The sequence below is a fragment of the Hemibagrus wyckioides genome, linkage group LG16, assembly GCF_019097595.1.
Source record: "Hemibagrus wyckioides isolate EC202008001 linkage group LG16, SWU_Hwy_1.0, whole genome shotgun sequence".
Taxonomy (NCBI): Eukaryota; Metazoa; Chordata; class Actinopteri; order Siluriformes; family Bagridae; genus Hemibagrus; species Hemibagrus wyckioides.
The window spans coordinates 16,839,218-16,855,551 of record NC_080725.1 but is presented as its reverse complement, the minus strand read 5'-3'; the positions used below and the strand labels follow the sequence as shown (position 1 = coordinate 16,855,551).

Below are 16,334 nucleotides of genomic sequence, written 5' to 3'. Positions count from 1 at the left end.
AAATAGCGTTTTGGATATGCTGTTAATCGAGTAAAGGGTGGTTAGAGTTCCATTACACCACATCACTCCACCCTATAATTGATTATTTTTCCTAAAACACACACAGGTCTGTGTTTTGCTTATTACAGGCTAACATCATGCAGGCTTTTTCTTTTTTGTATGTTTCACAGAATGCCACCATATAATGCACAGACACACAATGTTTATGTAAGGTGTTTAGTATGTGTGAGGTAACTGAGTCTAGTTTTCTGGCCTTTCCTGAGGCAGATTTCTATGTCTCCACCGGGTTCCTCTGAGCTCTGAGCTGCTCATATCTCTGCACAGACATCATGCAGCTGCTGCTGTCCGTCTGCTTCAGTAAACCATACATGCACAGTACTGACAGACAGCGTGGTGGTCGGGCCTCGTACACACACACTGTGTAAAACTGTCCTGTGTAAGGCAAACTGCAGGGATTTTAACATGAAGCTGACGGATGATTTGTCGAACCCGGTTTGAAACGCAGCTTTCTTTAACTATGAAGCTTCTTGAGAACATTCCAGTGCTGCAGATCTTCCTGCTGCTGCATCTCAGCCTGATCAGCGCTGTACAGAGAGGTGAGACGGTGTGCTTTGTGCTACAGCTGAAATCCTCAGCGACTGGGATTTATATCTTAAATGAATTCATTTCACAATTGTTGTTCCACATTGCAATGTGTATTAGTGAAATTCTACCAATTCAGCATTTAAGTGTACTGTGATTATCTCATGATCAGTAGGAGAAGGAGCCAGCACCGGGTGTTGAAGTTATGACCCTGCCCGGCATTTGCACCTTAATATAAATCTGCTACTGTGGATATAATAATTTCGTGACTATGAATAACATCTAGTGGAGCATAATAGCAACAGGCAATTATAAAATTAGTGAGCTTATATTTAATCCCTTTTACATGTTTACTGTAAAGTATTTACATAACTCACATATTTGTAACAATGCTACATAAAATGGCTGCATATGTGACAGGACATTTTTAATTCATTCATTTCTGCGTTTCAGAAATATGTCCTATATCTTGGGCTAGTGATGGTGAAAATCTGAATCCATGCATTTAGGTTTATGGTATTAGTTGAAGTCATATTTGACCATTTTTGGGACTTCAGGATGAGGAAATCAAGAAATGTGACAGGACCACAAATATTTTTTTACAAGAACCCTAGGAAGAGTCCCCCAAAAATTAAGAATTATATAAAGAATATGGATTTTAATGACCTTTAAGGCTGTGGTTCTCAAAGTGGGGTTCAATGAAGTATCGCCAGAGGGTCCATGGTTTTTTCAAATTTTGTTATAGCTGATGGAAAAAGCTTTCTGGTTTCAACAAATAGCAAATATTATTGTAGGTGTTCAAATAATACAGAATATATTATATATAAATATTTCGTTAATTAAATCCCCTGAGCGTGTTTGTCATTTTTATGATATTTAGTACAAATAAAACTGGTCCCTTTTGAGAACGCTTGCTCTCAAATAATGTTTGATTATTGTGTACTCACTGGACAATTAATGAACATCTGATAAGGTCAGAATTATTAAGCATTACATGTCATCATTGGAAAATTGTTTTTAAGATGTCTGACAAATTACCTTATGAATACTGACCAAACGTTTTTGACCGAGTGTTCTGAAGAGTGAATAGACAATTGACTGATATATTACAGTCGGAGTACTTCCAATAAAACCGTCAAATCACCGTTACTGCCAAGGACATCTATCTTGGCCACAGTAAAAGAACAGCTAGGTCACTACAGAAAAAACGATGTGATGATGTTGTGAATGTTGGAGAGAGCGTTCTCTAGGATTGCTTTCTGGCATGTACTTTGGTTTATAGTCCAGTACATTTCAATACGAAACAAATTGCAGATGCCTTAAAATTGGAAGAGAGGTTTAGGTATGGTGCACAGACAAGTCAGGACTGTGTGAAGTAAGTCTTTGGCTGAGTCTTTTCTTCTAAAGTTCAGGAACAGTGTGAAGAAGAGGTGACATATCCGCTGATTCTCACATCAGGAACTGCCAGGTTGTGTTCCAGATCCAGGATCGAGACAGAGCAGTCAGCCAGTGCTAATATTTCCACGTGAGAAAACTGAGTGTGGAACAAGCAGAGTTTGCAGAGTCATGGTGTAAATTACCAAGTTGCTGGCTGAACCTTTCGGGGGGATTGACTTACATGCTGTGCAGGGACTAGAAGTGGATGAAATAAACTGACCATAAAGAAAGTAAATCTGGACAGTAATTTATATTGGCTAACGAATCAACTGTGGTGTTAGCTACATCTGAATTTTGTAGGGACAATTACTTATGCTTCCTGAAAAAAAGATTATCATTTTTATTGATTCCTTTCAGAGTCATACTGGTACCAGATGATTCTTGATCGAGTCGTAGTTGATTGCTTTTGATTCATTATGGAGTCAAATTGATTCTTGTTGATTCATCAATGACTCATGTAGATTTTGCTTGATTCTGAATGATTCCTGAAGGAGTCATATCTGTTCTTCATGGAGTCATTTTGATTCCTGTTGGAGTCATAGTGATTATTTTTGATTACTTCTGATTTAGAGTCAACTTTATTCCTAGTTTGTCATATTGGAAATGATTCATTCATTCCATATTGGTTCCAAAAACTACATATTCATTTCTGATGGACTCTATGTTGTTGACCTGGTCAAGTCATATTGATTATAATTGATTCCTGATGGAGTCATCTTTGTTCGAGTTGATACCTGATTAGGCCTAAATGATTCCTGCTGAAGTTTGATCTTGTTTCAATATACTCTGAGAGACTGTAGTTACACAGACTAAAACAGACGTGGATGTGGACACGACAGGTTGTTCCAGGGAACAACTGGCCTGTTCCACTGTCTTTCTTAATGAGTCTCCTCCTGTTGTCTCTATTTTCAATCTAGAAAAACATAGGCTGATTCTGGAAATAGCTTGCACATCACATGCTTGGTGTCATACGTTCATTTCATTATAGATTACTCTTTTAGCTCATTCCTAATCCCTGTTTGTGACTGGAAAGCCTTCCCAGAAGAGCAGAGGCTGTTACAGCAGCACGAAGAGCAACCAACTTTGGAATCAGATGTTTAGAAAGGACATGAAGGTATGATGTCAGGTGTCCACATACCTTTAAATAGTGTTGGGTTCAATATCATCTAAGGTGAGACTGAGACAAAACCAAGATTGTAGCCAATGTAGCCTCAGGACCAACCACGACAGATGGACAACACCAAAAACAAGACACTATACATGGCCGTGTCCATTCAGAATCCATCTCCATCTGTTAATTTGCTGGTTGTGGTATCTACAATCTAAACTCTAAGACACACTGGAGATATAAACAGAACACAAAAAGTTTTGCAAATCAAAGCACAGTTCCTTTAATTTAAGCACGAAGCAAGTAAAATGCGTTAAAACTACAGTTTGTTTTTGGCCCATACAAATTCTGAGACCAAATACAGCTGTAAATTACTGTAAATAATCTAGAATATTTTGAAACATAGTCATTAGTCTCAGCTGGTTTCCAAAAATTGTAATTGTTAGTCAATTCATACCTTCTTACTACTAAGTTAGTATATAGGCTAGCTGCTAAAAACGTGTTCATACGTACATACGCACAAAATAAGGTACCATTCTTTGGTTGTCTTTCCGAGGGAACTTTTCCTGATTTCTGTTTTTTTTGATAAAGGTGCATTGGTGCTCTTGGTGTTTGCTTCATGGACTAAGATTGCTAAATCAGCAAACTTTCCAAATATTTTAGGAAGCTAAAAGCCATCCAAAAACAACACTTTTAAAAGCGTAGGACTCAACTGATGAATCATGACAATTAAACTCCCTGTTCCCCAAAACAATGCAGTTCCTGTTTAACTTTATTTATGCTGGCTTAAAGTGACGCTAGCAGCGCTATATCCACCTTGTCACTGGAATTATCAACATGTCTTTTCTTTCCACTTGAGACCCCCTTTTGAGGTTATTAGTCTTCAGTGTTGCAAAGATCAGCAGTCAGAATGTAAACTATGCTGTTTTGAAAGTTTCATTTCACAACAGCCACCATAAGTGTTGTTGCTTTTTAAGGTCATATTTCTTGAAAACGTGTCCTCCCTTCATAGCTTGATTGACAAAGAACTGAGCTAGCGTTGCTTCACTGACTGTTTAGGTTGCGCCAGTGTGTGTGACTCAATTGAGATCTGTTGCCTTTCATGGCCCAGGTCTAGTAAGGATAAACAGATTGAGAATGCTATTTCTGCAGTTTATGATGCTAATTAATCTTTATCCATCCGTCCATCTCTCTCTCTCTCTCTCTCTCTCTCTCTCTTTCTCTCTCTCCCCCAGCTCCTAAAATCACCACCTTACTTGAGACAGTTGATGCCTTACTGGATCATAATGCTACTTTTATATGTGAGGTGGATTCACACCCTCTAGCAGATATAACATGGGTGCGAAATAACTATCCTATACGGTTAGTATGTCTGCCATAATTTGCCATCAATTAACACCTCTCTTTTATTATCTCATCATATAAAATCTTCTCATTATTACAGGCATTATGACTCCCGATACATTATTAAAGAAAAAGGCCAGATGTTGATCATTCCCAATGTGAAGGATACAGACAGTGGAGAATATTGTTGCACCGCCGATAATGGGATCGGAGAACCAGCAAAAAGCTGTGGGGCTTTGCAGCTAAAGATGAGTATGTGGTCTACAGTGTACTTTTTTACTCTATATATGGTTTCTATATGACTAATAAGATTTGAAATGTGGAAAGATCTTTCCCTGTCTCCAAACATGAGCTTCAGAAACCAGATGCTCTCCTGCTATATGATTTCAGAATAAAAGTCATCACCTTCTGCACAGAGTGCTCACATTAACGCCACCTGTTTGGCTAATTTATTTGCTTAGTGTGCGCTTACTAATGGGCAGTAAGAATCTTTCCGTTGTGAACAACACTGTCAGCATTATGTGTGAATTCTGGCTCTGACATTTCCTCAACCTCAGCTACATCACCCAAGTCTCAAATAGAGACATGTATGAGAGTGTTTTTCAATCCAGGTTGTGCCGATATAAATGTTTTTCCCTTTTTTATTTTTTCCCCTAAAATGATTTTTTAAAAAATGTTTTTCACTTTAATATTTAGGCTGCAATTTCACACTGAAGGTGGCATGATTTATCTTCCATTTGTTTTACACAACAAAAACATTGTAACGTCTGGGACCCCCGCCCTATGCGGGGCTCGATCCCAGACGCCCGTGGTGTGTGTGCGCACGCCAGCACACGGTGTAATGAGACCCATGCGCAGGATTCAGCGAAGCACTGCTTTTATTACATTTAAGACGCGACATAGGGAAACAAACGTAACACTAGACATGGCGTGGTTAACTAAACAAAACAAAACCTAGACCTTAGCTTGGACATGGAACCTAGCAAACAAAACCCCAACAGAAACCACGGTGCAGATAACAATCATGGACCAGGACACAAACACAAGGATCCCTATTTATAGGGGTAGACATTAGGGCTAATGGAATACAGGTGACACAATCAGGATAGGGACAATAGGAAGGGCGTAACAAAAGACACACAAAGAAGCAGGCTTCCAAGGTTCACCTGCCAGCGCCCTCTCTGGGCCTGGCAGGGAACTGTCCAGCTGTTCCTGACAAACATGGCATCTTCAGGACTTTAGTATTGATGCTAGTTAACCCCATTTTGTGCATTCTCTGCTAAAGAAATCTTATAAAATTTTAGTTTGTGGCCTGAGAGGGGTTAACACATGTCTTGAATGATTAAATGCGTGTTTTATTAGATTGACCGCTTAAATAAATTATTTATAAAAAAAAAAATAAAGTTAACATTTTAGAGAGTTACAACAGCTAATCGATTTTGCAACTTTGCAAACACTCAAATATTCTCTGGTAGAGCTTAATTTCTAAGCTTAAATTTAAATATAAGTCTAATATTGATCTTGAACTTTTTGTCTAATATTAATCTCGAACTTTTTGTATTATATTTCTTATATTCTGTTGAAAATATTAACAAAAGCTTGGCATAAAGAGACGAAGCCAGCTTGAAAAATCACCCCCAATTGGAATGAATTGCATATTGTAATGATGATGTATTATTGTGGGGACATAAAGGGGTTGTTGCCCCAGGTCCCCCCCCCTCGCTCATTGGCTGCTGCACTTATGAGTGTACAGGTAAAATCCCGCTCTCTCTTTCTGAAATGTTTTACTTTATCACAAAGACAGCTGTATAAAGTGTGAGACACCCGTAGTTTTCCTGCAATACGTTAAACAGAAGCATCCATAATGTTCGTCTGAACTGTTTGCTTTTTTTTCTTTCTAATTTTTGTGAGGATCCAAGCTAACGCAATAGTCAAATCCGTACAATATACAATAAAATGACGCACTGTTACTTTTCAGAGCCCCAGATTAAGAGACATCCAACAAACGTGACGTTACTACTGGAGTCCAAGGCAGTGTTGCCATGTGTATCATTAGGATATCCCAAGCCAGAGGTTTCCTGGCTTAAAGGTGATGATTTGATAAAGGTAAGAGTGTGTACTATGTGTGTGTGTGTTTATACACATACAAAATAATAATGTTAAAGAAAAAGTTTCTTACCTGTTGGCGTATTATTTTTGGTCTGACTTTCAGGTTGACAGCCGAATATCGATTTTGGACATTGGTGCCTTAAAAATTCACAATATCAGGAAAGAGGATGCAGGACAGTACCGATGTGTGGCTAGGAACAGTTTTGGGATTGCTTATTCAAAACCAGTCACCATCGAAGTACAAGGTGAAAATCACTGATATACAGTACTGTATATTTATGTGTCTCACCAATTCAGTAACACTGTACTATAATACCTACAAAAAAGCATTTATTAGCAAATGTCTAATGCTTAATGATGAATTAATACATGTACTGATCCAGGAAACAATAAAGCTTATTGAAGCATATTCTAGGAAAAAACATTAATAATGGTCATAGTTAAGTATTAAAACATTCGGTTAGATAAATATAATGATGCCGTCTTAGGAAGAAATCATTTTGGAGTTCGGAAACACTGTAATTGAACCCAAATTATAGGTTATAATGTAAAAAGATTTAGTTATTTGAGATTCTTTTTGCATTTTCGGCTTCCCTAACTTTAAATGAACCAGTAACTCATGATAAGTTATAGAAATAGAAATGAAATATACTGATGAAAATTGAGCAAGGATTAAATTCTACCAGCACCAGTTTCAGCAGGGATAGGGTTAAGGCCAAAGTGAAAACAGACCAACAATTGGATGAAAATAAAAAAAAAACCTCAGAATTGAATCATAAATGAAATTGAGGATCATAGATTAATTCTAAATATCATCATGCCATTCATTTAGGGTGGATTTTTTCCTTTAGAAAGAGATGTAAAACGTAAATATTATTTTTTATTAATATCTATCCATATATCACTCAGAGGCTGTTAATGTATATTAATATATTTTTGCTAAGGATTAATGCGTCTATCATCATTATTTACACATTAATATACATTATGCTTATTTGTGAGTTATATAGTAGTGTTTTACCGCTTTCCCACTATCCTTTTGTTAATAACATCTGTGTATTTTCTCAGCTCCTGCTAAAATACTTAAAGTTCCCAAAGAGAGGAAAGTGCAGATTGGAACTAAAGTGGCCTTGGAGTGCAATGCCACTGGAAACCCTGTTCCTTCTATCACTTGGCTGGAAAATGGGAATACAGTAAGCTTGCTTTCCATTATATCACTCAGTATCTTATTTTTCTAGACCAATTTTTCCACAGCCTTCTCTGTCCTCCCTCATCATTTTAATTTTTTTTGCCTTCTGAGCCCAGTTGGCTTCATCATCTTTGTTCAAGCTCTGGAGAACAAACTAATTGCAATTTAATTGCAGTCATTTAACCAGGGTTTCGAACAAAGTACAGCAAGCTCCAGCAGACTGCCTGACTTTTATTTCCCAACTGTAATGTCCACATTCAGGCCAACAGGAGGCCTTGTGGGTCTAGCATTCTCGAGACAATATGAGCATTAACACCATTCCAGTGATATTTATGACTTAAAGAGACTATTGTGAGATCAGTGATGAAAACAGAACGGCTGATCAAAACAACACAATAAAAAACAAAGATCATTAGGGAGACCTTTGGGAATAAAGTATATTAGATCAGAACATGATCGCATTCGTGGTTTCTCATTAGTGCCAAGCGATGGTAGAGCTGGTACCATTTTTGGAATAAAGACACTTTCTGGAACGTAATTGGATTTGAACCGGATGATGCTTTTGGGAAATTTGTGTATGGTGTATTAAGATCAGCTCCTACAACTATTGCACAAGATGAAGTAAAGTACAGTAGCTCAGAAGAGGAAAAAGTGCGTAAGATAGTGGGGTGTAATTTGGTCTCCAAATATGGAGAAGGTCACTGCTCAAGCATGTAGGCAGTCAGGTTTACATAGTCATAGTTAACAAATCTATTGACTATTTGGGGTGGTGGAAAAACTAGAAAAAATATGTTAGTATATGGTAAAGAAAACAGGCTAAGTGTACTCTGTTAGCTGGAAATATTTCAAAATAGATGAAGCCTGTTGTAGCGTCAAGCACTTTCATATCACTTCTATGGTTAAGCAGAGATGTGTGCAGACAACTGTTCCTTCAACTCCCGAAGAGATTCTGGCAAATTCTACACACTTATACATTATACACAACCTGAATGACAGTGCCCAGGGTAAAGAATAAATGAATGAATGAATGAATGAATGAATGAATGAATGAATGAATGAATGCAGTAAACACCACAGTCAACATGGCCTTTCTTTGTCCAGCTTCATATTTGACCACACCATTCTACAATAAACCTGCCTAATCCTATGACTTTCTTTTGCTGGCTTTTGCTCATGCACACCTTGTCCATGTTTAGGTTTAAAGATTTTAACAGTATAATATCATGGTATTGGCGAGGAATAGGAACGCCAAGGTTCTCCTGGACAGTAAACATAAAACAAAATGTCAGTATAAAACCTCCTGGCAGAGACAACCAGACATCACATTTTATACTAACAATTAAAACAATATAATAAATGGATTTATTTTTTTTGTATGATAACAGCTACTGTGCTGCTTGATGTATTTTAATATTATAGTTTTTAGCAACAAAGCTTTAGCTGCAAATGTAATTTGGAGCCTGTGTATGTCTTTTGTGAGGAATTGATGTGGTCTTCGCTGTTGTTTAACTAAACTAATAATTACCTGCGCTAAAATTACAGAATGTTCTGGGTCAGTTTTTAGCTACTTGTTTCCCCGCAATCCTGGACAACTAGTAGAAAAATAAATAGAATGGTTCACACTAGTGAACACTTCGCAGGATATGAGCTAACACCTCTGACATTCCCTTTGGTACACTGGATTCCTGATTCTATTTTTATTTCACATTCCGCAGGATATTCTCTAAGGCATTAAGATTAAGAGTACCTTGGTGTTCTAGAGGACTTTGTAAGGACTGCTGTTGAAGTAGCCTGTATTTTTCCGTGTATCAGGAGTTGCTTGTAGACCAAGTTGATTGATAAAGTGTTGACATGAGTTAGAATACTCCTATCCAACTGTTATGTTGTAAATGACTTTTTAGCTCTTGATAAGGAGCTGTGTAGACGGGTTGTTTAAAGATGGGGGGTATAGTCAGAGGTTTAATGTCAGTGTGCTCTCTTGGCACCGCTATCCGGTGCAGTCTTATGTTACCAAACATGACCTCGTCCTTCCTTTATTTATGACTGGAGTTCTCATCATTTTTATCTGCCTTCCTTTCCCACAGTAAAATAGAACAGCAATTTTCAAATCCACTGACGAATACATTCATCAAAGCCAGGCGTATAATCTGAGCCTTGTTCTGTGTATTATTAAGGGCTTGTAATTGGCCAGATTTTAGAGGCTACAGCAACAAACGCTTTAGCCGGGGTTTGCTTTTTCAGCTGGCCCTCGAAAGACATGGTGCTTGTTTTTCAGTCTGTCTTGATTATGAATTTAGAGATAGTAGTATAGATTGTTATCTTAGTACTTAATGAACAATTACATCTAAAATTTACCATACAATATATGTTGATTTACTTAAACAATTCCAAATTGTTCTACAAGGGATGCAATACTCTTTTGGAATATAAAGATGCAATAATTAGCATGAGAAATACTTAGAAATGTTGAAAATACTACACATAATATTAAAATTACTTTGTATTAAATACCACACTGTAACTGAATGCACTGTCTGGTGCTTTGCCCTTTAAAGTATCTACAGAATAGATGTGGTATAATAGATTGAATGTCTAAAATTACCCAATATGGACATGGTAAATCATTAATTTCCCATAGCCGGAAAAAGTGCTTCTAAAAGCAGCTCTGTGACTAGCAAGTTTCAAATATAGAAGTGTGAGTAAAACTCAAAACTGTCACACAGGCTCACAATGTTCTCGTAAGGTCAGCAGATTTATTTGGCCAAATGACTTAGGCTGTGTTTTAACTGATTTAAGGTGTGATAATGCTAGTATGTATTAGACTTTGTCTAGAGAAAGTGACTATACTATTAGTAGTAGTACGAGGAGGAGGAGTCAACTATATAGCGGACATAGCCTCTGAGATGACATAATAAGGTATGGCCGCAAAATATCATGTTTTATTTTGTCATTTATTTTGTTCCCATGAGGCACGAAAGTCATGACCATGAATTGTGGAACATGTTGGGAACGTCATACTTAACACGTGGCCTTCAGTCGTTTGGTGGGAACTGGGGAAAAATTCTATTTGTGTCGAGAATTCACTGAACTAATGGTTGCAAAGAAAGTAAATCCAGTATATGCTCCATGCCCTTGGTTTCCATAATGGTCTGAATCTAGCACATTATGAAATACAATAGGTTAAGTATATTCTGGACATTAACCCTTCCATACTGTTCATATTTCATGCCTTCACAATATGGTCCGGGTCAAGAATACCCTCATAATAAGTGTCTATAGCAAATTATAAATTACAGATAATTTATATTTATACATATATAACTATATGTATCATCTATAACCTATATACATATTATCAGTAGTAATGTAGCATTAACACTTAGAACACAAATATAAAACCTTGTTAATTATTATTTATTGTTTATTATGTATAATCACTCACACATGCTGTTTTACTCTTTCACTGTTTCGACATTGCCCCATGACCCTTCAAAGACCAATAGGTGCATGTTTCTGCGAGAACCTGGGCAAATTTAGTGGAAACACAGACCTTGGGACCATAGATCTTGTGAAACCCATAATAAATTATATATTATATGGCCAAACGTTTGTGTACACCTGATCATCAACCACATATGTGTCCCTTCCCTAAACTGTTGCCAAAATATCTGATGCTTTTGTATGATGTAGCCTTACTCTTCACTGGACCTTGTTCCAGCATGACAAAGCCCCTGTGCAAAAAGTAAGGTCCATGAAGACATGGTTTGCCAAGTTTGGAAGTGGAAGAACTTAAGTGTCCTTTACAGATCCCTGATCTCAACCCCACTGAACACCTTTGGGATGAAATGGAACACCGACATGCCCCAAGCCTTATTGCCTGACATCAGTGCTTGACCTCCTTAATGTTCTTGTGGCTGAATGAACACAAATTCCCACAGCCATGCTCCAAAATCGAGTGGACAACCTTGTGAGGAGATTGGAGCTTATTATAACAGCAAATGGGGAATGGGATGTACAACAAGTACTTTGGAATGTGATCATGACATGTCCACAAACTTTAGGCCAGTGCATTTCACATTACATTTTTATACCTATAAAATGCTGCTACAGCTGTTTTTGCACACCTGGCATGGTCAGTGCTATCTTTATGTATCTATATGTCTTGTAGTGTATGGTGTATTATATGGTCTGTTTCCACTGTCTCTTGCTTGCACTGTATTTGTCTTGCACTGTTCACACATGCACTTTATGCACTTTAAGAGGTTAATATTCTTTTCACTTGTTTGTTGTTTCATTACACTGTGTTCTGCAACAGCTATATATGGTAAAAAAAAAAAAAAGCCCCTTGACTCCTAACTCTATTAAAAATAACCAAAATATCATCACATCAGTGGTGCTGTAGGAATTCAGCATTTAAACTGACCAACCCGGGTTAATGTCATTTAATTTATGGTAAATAATATAGATATGATTTCGGTTATGAATAGAATAAGCATCATTTTAAGCACATTTTTAATGCTTTTGCTTTTATTGTTATTCTATCTATCTATCTATCTATCTATCTATCTATCTATCTATCTATCTATCTATCTATCTATCTATCTGTCTGTCTGTCTGTCTGTCTGTCTGTCTGTCTGTCTGTCTGCCTATTTATCTATATATCTATCTATCTGCTTCTCTGCTGTAGATCACAGGAGCATCAGTGGAGGAGACACTGGTTGGGGAGGTGATTGTCTCCATCCTGCATGTGGTGGTAAATAAGCCGGCTCTTTACACATGCCAGGCCACTAATCAACACAGCGGAGGAGCTAATACTGTCAAAGCCACTGCCAAGATCACTGTCTCAGGTGGGCTTATTCCAAACACAGCACTTATTATCAACACAGACTCACAGTCACCTTCCACTCTCAACAAATCTGGCCCTAGTAGTGGGCTTTTTTGTTGTTTTTGTCTCGGTTTGGCATTTTTGTAAGGAATAGGCATGTGGTCTGGGCCTTCTAGGTTACTACTGAAGGACGGACATGTTACAATTCCTGATCTTAGTGCTTTTTAATAGACTTTTTTTTATTGAATTTTATTTCATTTAATTTCAGTTGTATCTGAGCTGTATGGTGTGCATGTATCTGAGCTAGTGTGTGTGTGTGTGTGTGTGTGTGTGTGTTTATTTACTGAGAGGTGTTATTTCAGCCAGGCCTTATTTGTTAGCTTAGCTGTTCTTTCAGGGTTGGACCCCTCACCCCAGATATATTCATGACTCTAACTTGCCGTGAAGTGAAGACACAGTATTGTACAAAAACTGCAATCTGTTAAAGTGTCAGGGATTACTGAGATTTATTATGTCGTGTTTGTGAGCCGAACAGAATTACTTTGCTTTATCAACAGCAAGGGAAAAAAAATCGATTTTCTTTTTCTTTTCTTTTTTTCTCTCCGTTGACCATGCTGCCCTTCTGATGTAGCATAAAACGCAGAATGTTCTTTCAGCACCCCCCCATTAGCCCATCCAGACCTTCAAAGTTCACACCTGTTCTTTCCTCCAGGCCACACACACACACACACATTCACACACATTTTCTGGGCCAAACACATCACAAGCATGGTCTGCATTACAGAGTGGCTGCATTATTCTTTGTCATGGCCAAGAAACTGCTTAACTTTTTCTTTCTTCTTCGGCTTTGTCCTGATGCTGGTTTCTGGATCCTGCGATTTTCCCATAGAGTGGAGGTAAGAATCTTTACACATGAAAAACACTATGGTTGCATTGGCTACAATTTGATGTACTGGGGTTCAGTTATCTCTCAATCTGAAACATTAAACCTTGCGTTTAATTCGTTCAGCATTGGAAAATTGGACGTTGGCCTTTTACTCCGTATACCTTGCAGAACTTGAGTGAATATCTATTAGCCCTCAGTAACATTTACTCCCCCCAAAGCTTTTGTTGGATCCTCTTATAATCCACAGGAGTTAGTGTTGGATCTGGCTATAATTCTGATCTATGGTCTTGATAAGGAAACAATAAATTCTTTCTAGTGTAGAAAGAATGAATAGGGGAAAAAAAAAAAACCCTTTGAGTTTCCTCTTCATGAAGTCTGGCAGCTGGATAATATATTTCATTTAAGTGGCTGGTTTGCTACTGGGAAAAGTGGAGCATATGGGCTGGATAATGGTTGATGTATATAAGCATATACATAAGCAGCCTGTAATGTATTATGCTAAACCACCCTTACCACATGTTCTGAATTAAATGTGAACCGAAGTAAATGCTCCGTCAGATTTAACACTACATGGCTCAGATTTGACATCTGGGCATGATTAGAGGAACGTTAAATTGAGTGAAATAGTCATGTGCCTTGGGCTTTGTTCTTCATTGTGCGGAGAGTAATTCTGGATAAAACAGTCATGCTTTGTTCATTGTTTATGTGAGATGTTTTTGTATTTACAGACTCACGCTAAGTTTAAGATGAGTGTGTGTGTGTGGGTGCGTACATATAAAACAATAATAAAAGCATTAAAATATTCTAAGCAGATGTTCTAGTTTCTAACTTTTGAATCTGATTGGTCAGTAGCTGAATCTGATTGGTCATAGCTGTTAATGAACTATTAATGAGCTAGTTCTGAAATGAATTGTTTCTATAGCAACTTATAGAAAAATGTTTTGGTATGGTGAGGAGGTTCACGATCTTCATTTATAATTTTCTTTAAAGGAGTCTCCAGTGTAACTGTCAGATGTAAAACGGTATGAGAGGAATAAAACATTTGTGAACATAGTGCTCCTGTGAGGACATTCTAAGCTCAACTAAGTGCTTGGTTGTGTCTTTTTGCACGTTCTTTGCTACATTGCTAATGATACTATTCTTCATCGTGTCCTGCTCTTTCCCCAGGCTGTACAAAGGTAGTGCTGGTTACTGCAGTATGTACAGGGGTGAAGTGTGCCGTGGGCTGTTGCGTCAGTCAGCACTTGTCTTCTTTAATTCTTCTCTGCCGGAGCCAGAGCAGGCGCAGGAGTTCCTGGCGCATGGAGGCTGGGCTGAGCTGGAGGGAACAAGCTCGCTGTGCCAGCCTGCAGCTCGCTCGCTGCTCTGCCATGCTGCCTTCCTGGACTGCAGCCCATCAGGCCTCGGTCCCACACCCAAACCTGTCTGCAGGTACACATCTGAATCACAGCAATTTTCAGCAAATCTGTGAAAACTTTCACAAACCTTTCAAAGACATGCCACTCAAGCCTTCTGTCAATGACAATCAACCTTGGGTATATTTTTAAGAAAATCTTAATGTTGTCTTCTTAACAGCTCAGTGATGGATATATTTTGCATATGAACCTGTTTTGTTAGTGTTTTCTATATCTGAAATTTAGCATACAAGTTCTCAGTGCACCTTTTTTTGACTCCTCAGCACCTAAATCTCAATAATCAACTCAAGGGCATGGATCAGTGACTGGAACAAAATGAATGGACATTACTAGACAATATTTATAAATAGTACAGAATATGATAGATGTTAGATGTAATTGAAATAAAAAAATATCTAATTGGAAGAGACAGAACCAGGCATCCAACACTGGTAGTCCCAATACAAAAAAGTGTTAAATATTACACTGATCAAATATTAAACATTACACTGATCAGGCATAACATTATGACCTAATATTGTGTTGGTCCATCTTTTGCTGCCAAAACAGCCCCGACCCATCGAGGCATGGACTCCATTAGATCCCTAGTGTGCTGATGGTATCTGGCACCAAGATGTTAGCAGCAGATCCTTTAAGTCCTGTAAGTTGCAAAGTGGGGCCTCCATGAGCATGACTTACGACTTAATGGATACTTACAGGACTTAAAGGATACTTTTGATAGATACTGACCACTGCAGACCGGGAACACCCCACAAGAGCTGCAGAGATGCTCTGATCCAATGGTCTAGCCATCACAATTTGGCCCTTCGTCAAACTCGCTCCTTACACTTGCCCATTTTTCCTGTTTCTAACACATCAACTTTGAGGACACAATGTTCACTTGCTGCCTAATATATCCCACCCACCATGATGAGGAGATGAGGAGTGTTATTCACTTCACCTCTCACTGCTCATAATGGATATTTTCCTGCTTTACTACTGCCCTTAGCAAAATAGTCATTTTATGATGCATGTAGAAAACAATTATGAAACATAACACAAGGACCACAAGGACGCAAGGTTTATTTTATAACCAGTGTAGTAGCTATGCCCTATGACTAGAAAAAAAACTCTGACGATGAAATATCTAAATTGATATAAATTAATGTAAAGAGGATGCAATGGAGCAGCGCTAGTTTTACGATAAGGGTGACTACGCTAGCTACCATTAATGTTGAGGAACATTGTAATCTAACAATTATGAGGATTTAATGATGTACATCAAAATTCTAATATTGAAATTAGACTCATATAGATAGATAGATAGATAGATAGATAGATAGATAGATAGATAGATAGATAGATAGATAGATAGATAGATTGCAAATGGTATGAATGACCTCCTGTAACAACGAATCTCAATATTTACCCCTAATCAGTGTGAGCTAGTTTGTCATGAA

General features: G+C 37.8%; 1 protein-coding gene across 2 annotated transcripts in view; it reads left to right on the top strand.

The window, feature by feature from the left end:
• Positions 1–344: 344 nt before the first annotated feature.
• The window catches only part of musk (muscle, skeletal, receptor tyrosine kinase), a 28,628-nt gene continuing 12,638 nt past the window's right edge, over positions 345–16,334 (top strand). The window contains exons 1-9 of one of the 2 annotated variants that reach the window (XM_058412331.1): positions 345–596; positions 4,363–4,489; positions 4,572–4,723; positions 6,450–6,577; positions 6,684–6,825; positions 7,649–7,773; positions 12,457–12,616; positions 13,484–13,490; positions 14,648–14,911. In XM_058412331.1, the coding sequence (XP_058268314.1) occupies positions 476–596; positions 4,363–4,489; positions 4,572–4,723; positions 6,450–6,577; positions 6,684–6,825; positions 7,649–7,773; positions 12,457–12,616; positions 13,484–13,490; positions 14,648–14,911 (1,226 nt within the window). In that variant the 5' untranslated portion in view covers positions 345–475. Of the gene's footprint in view, positions 597–4,362; positions 4,490–4,571; positions 4,724–6,449; positions 6,578–6,683; positions 6,826–7,648; positions 7,774–12,456; positions 12,617–12,845; positions 13,491–14,647; positions 14,912–16,334 lie in introns of those variants that run through there. The other variant, XM_058412330.1, reaches the window with a different exon arrangement.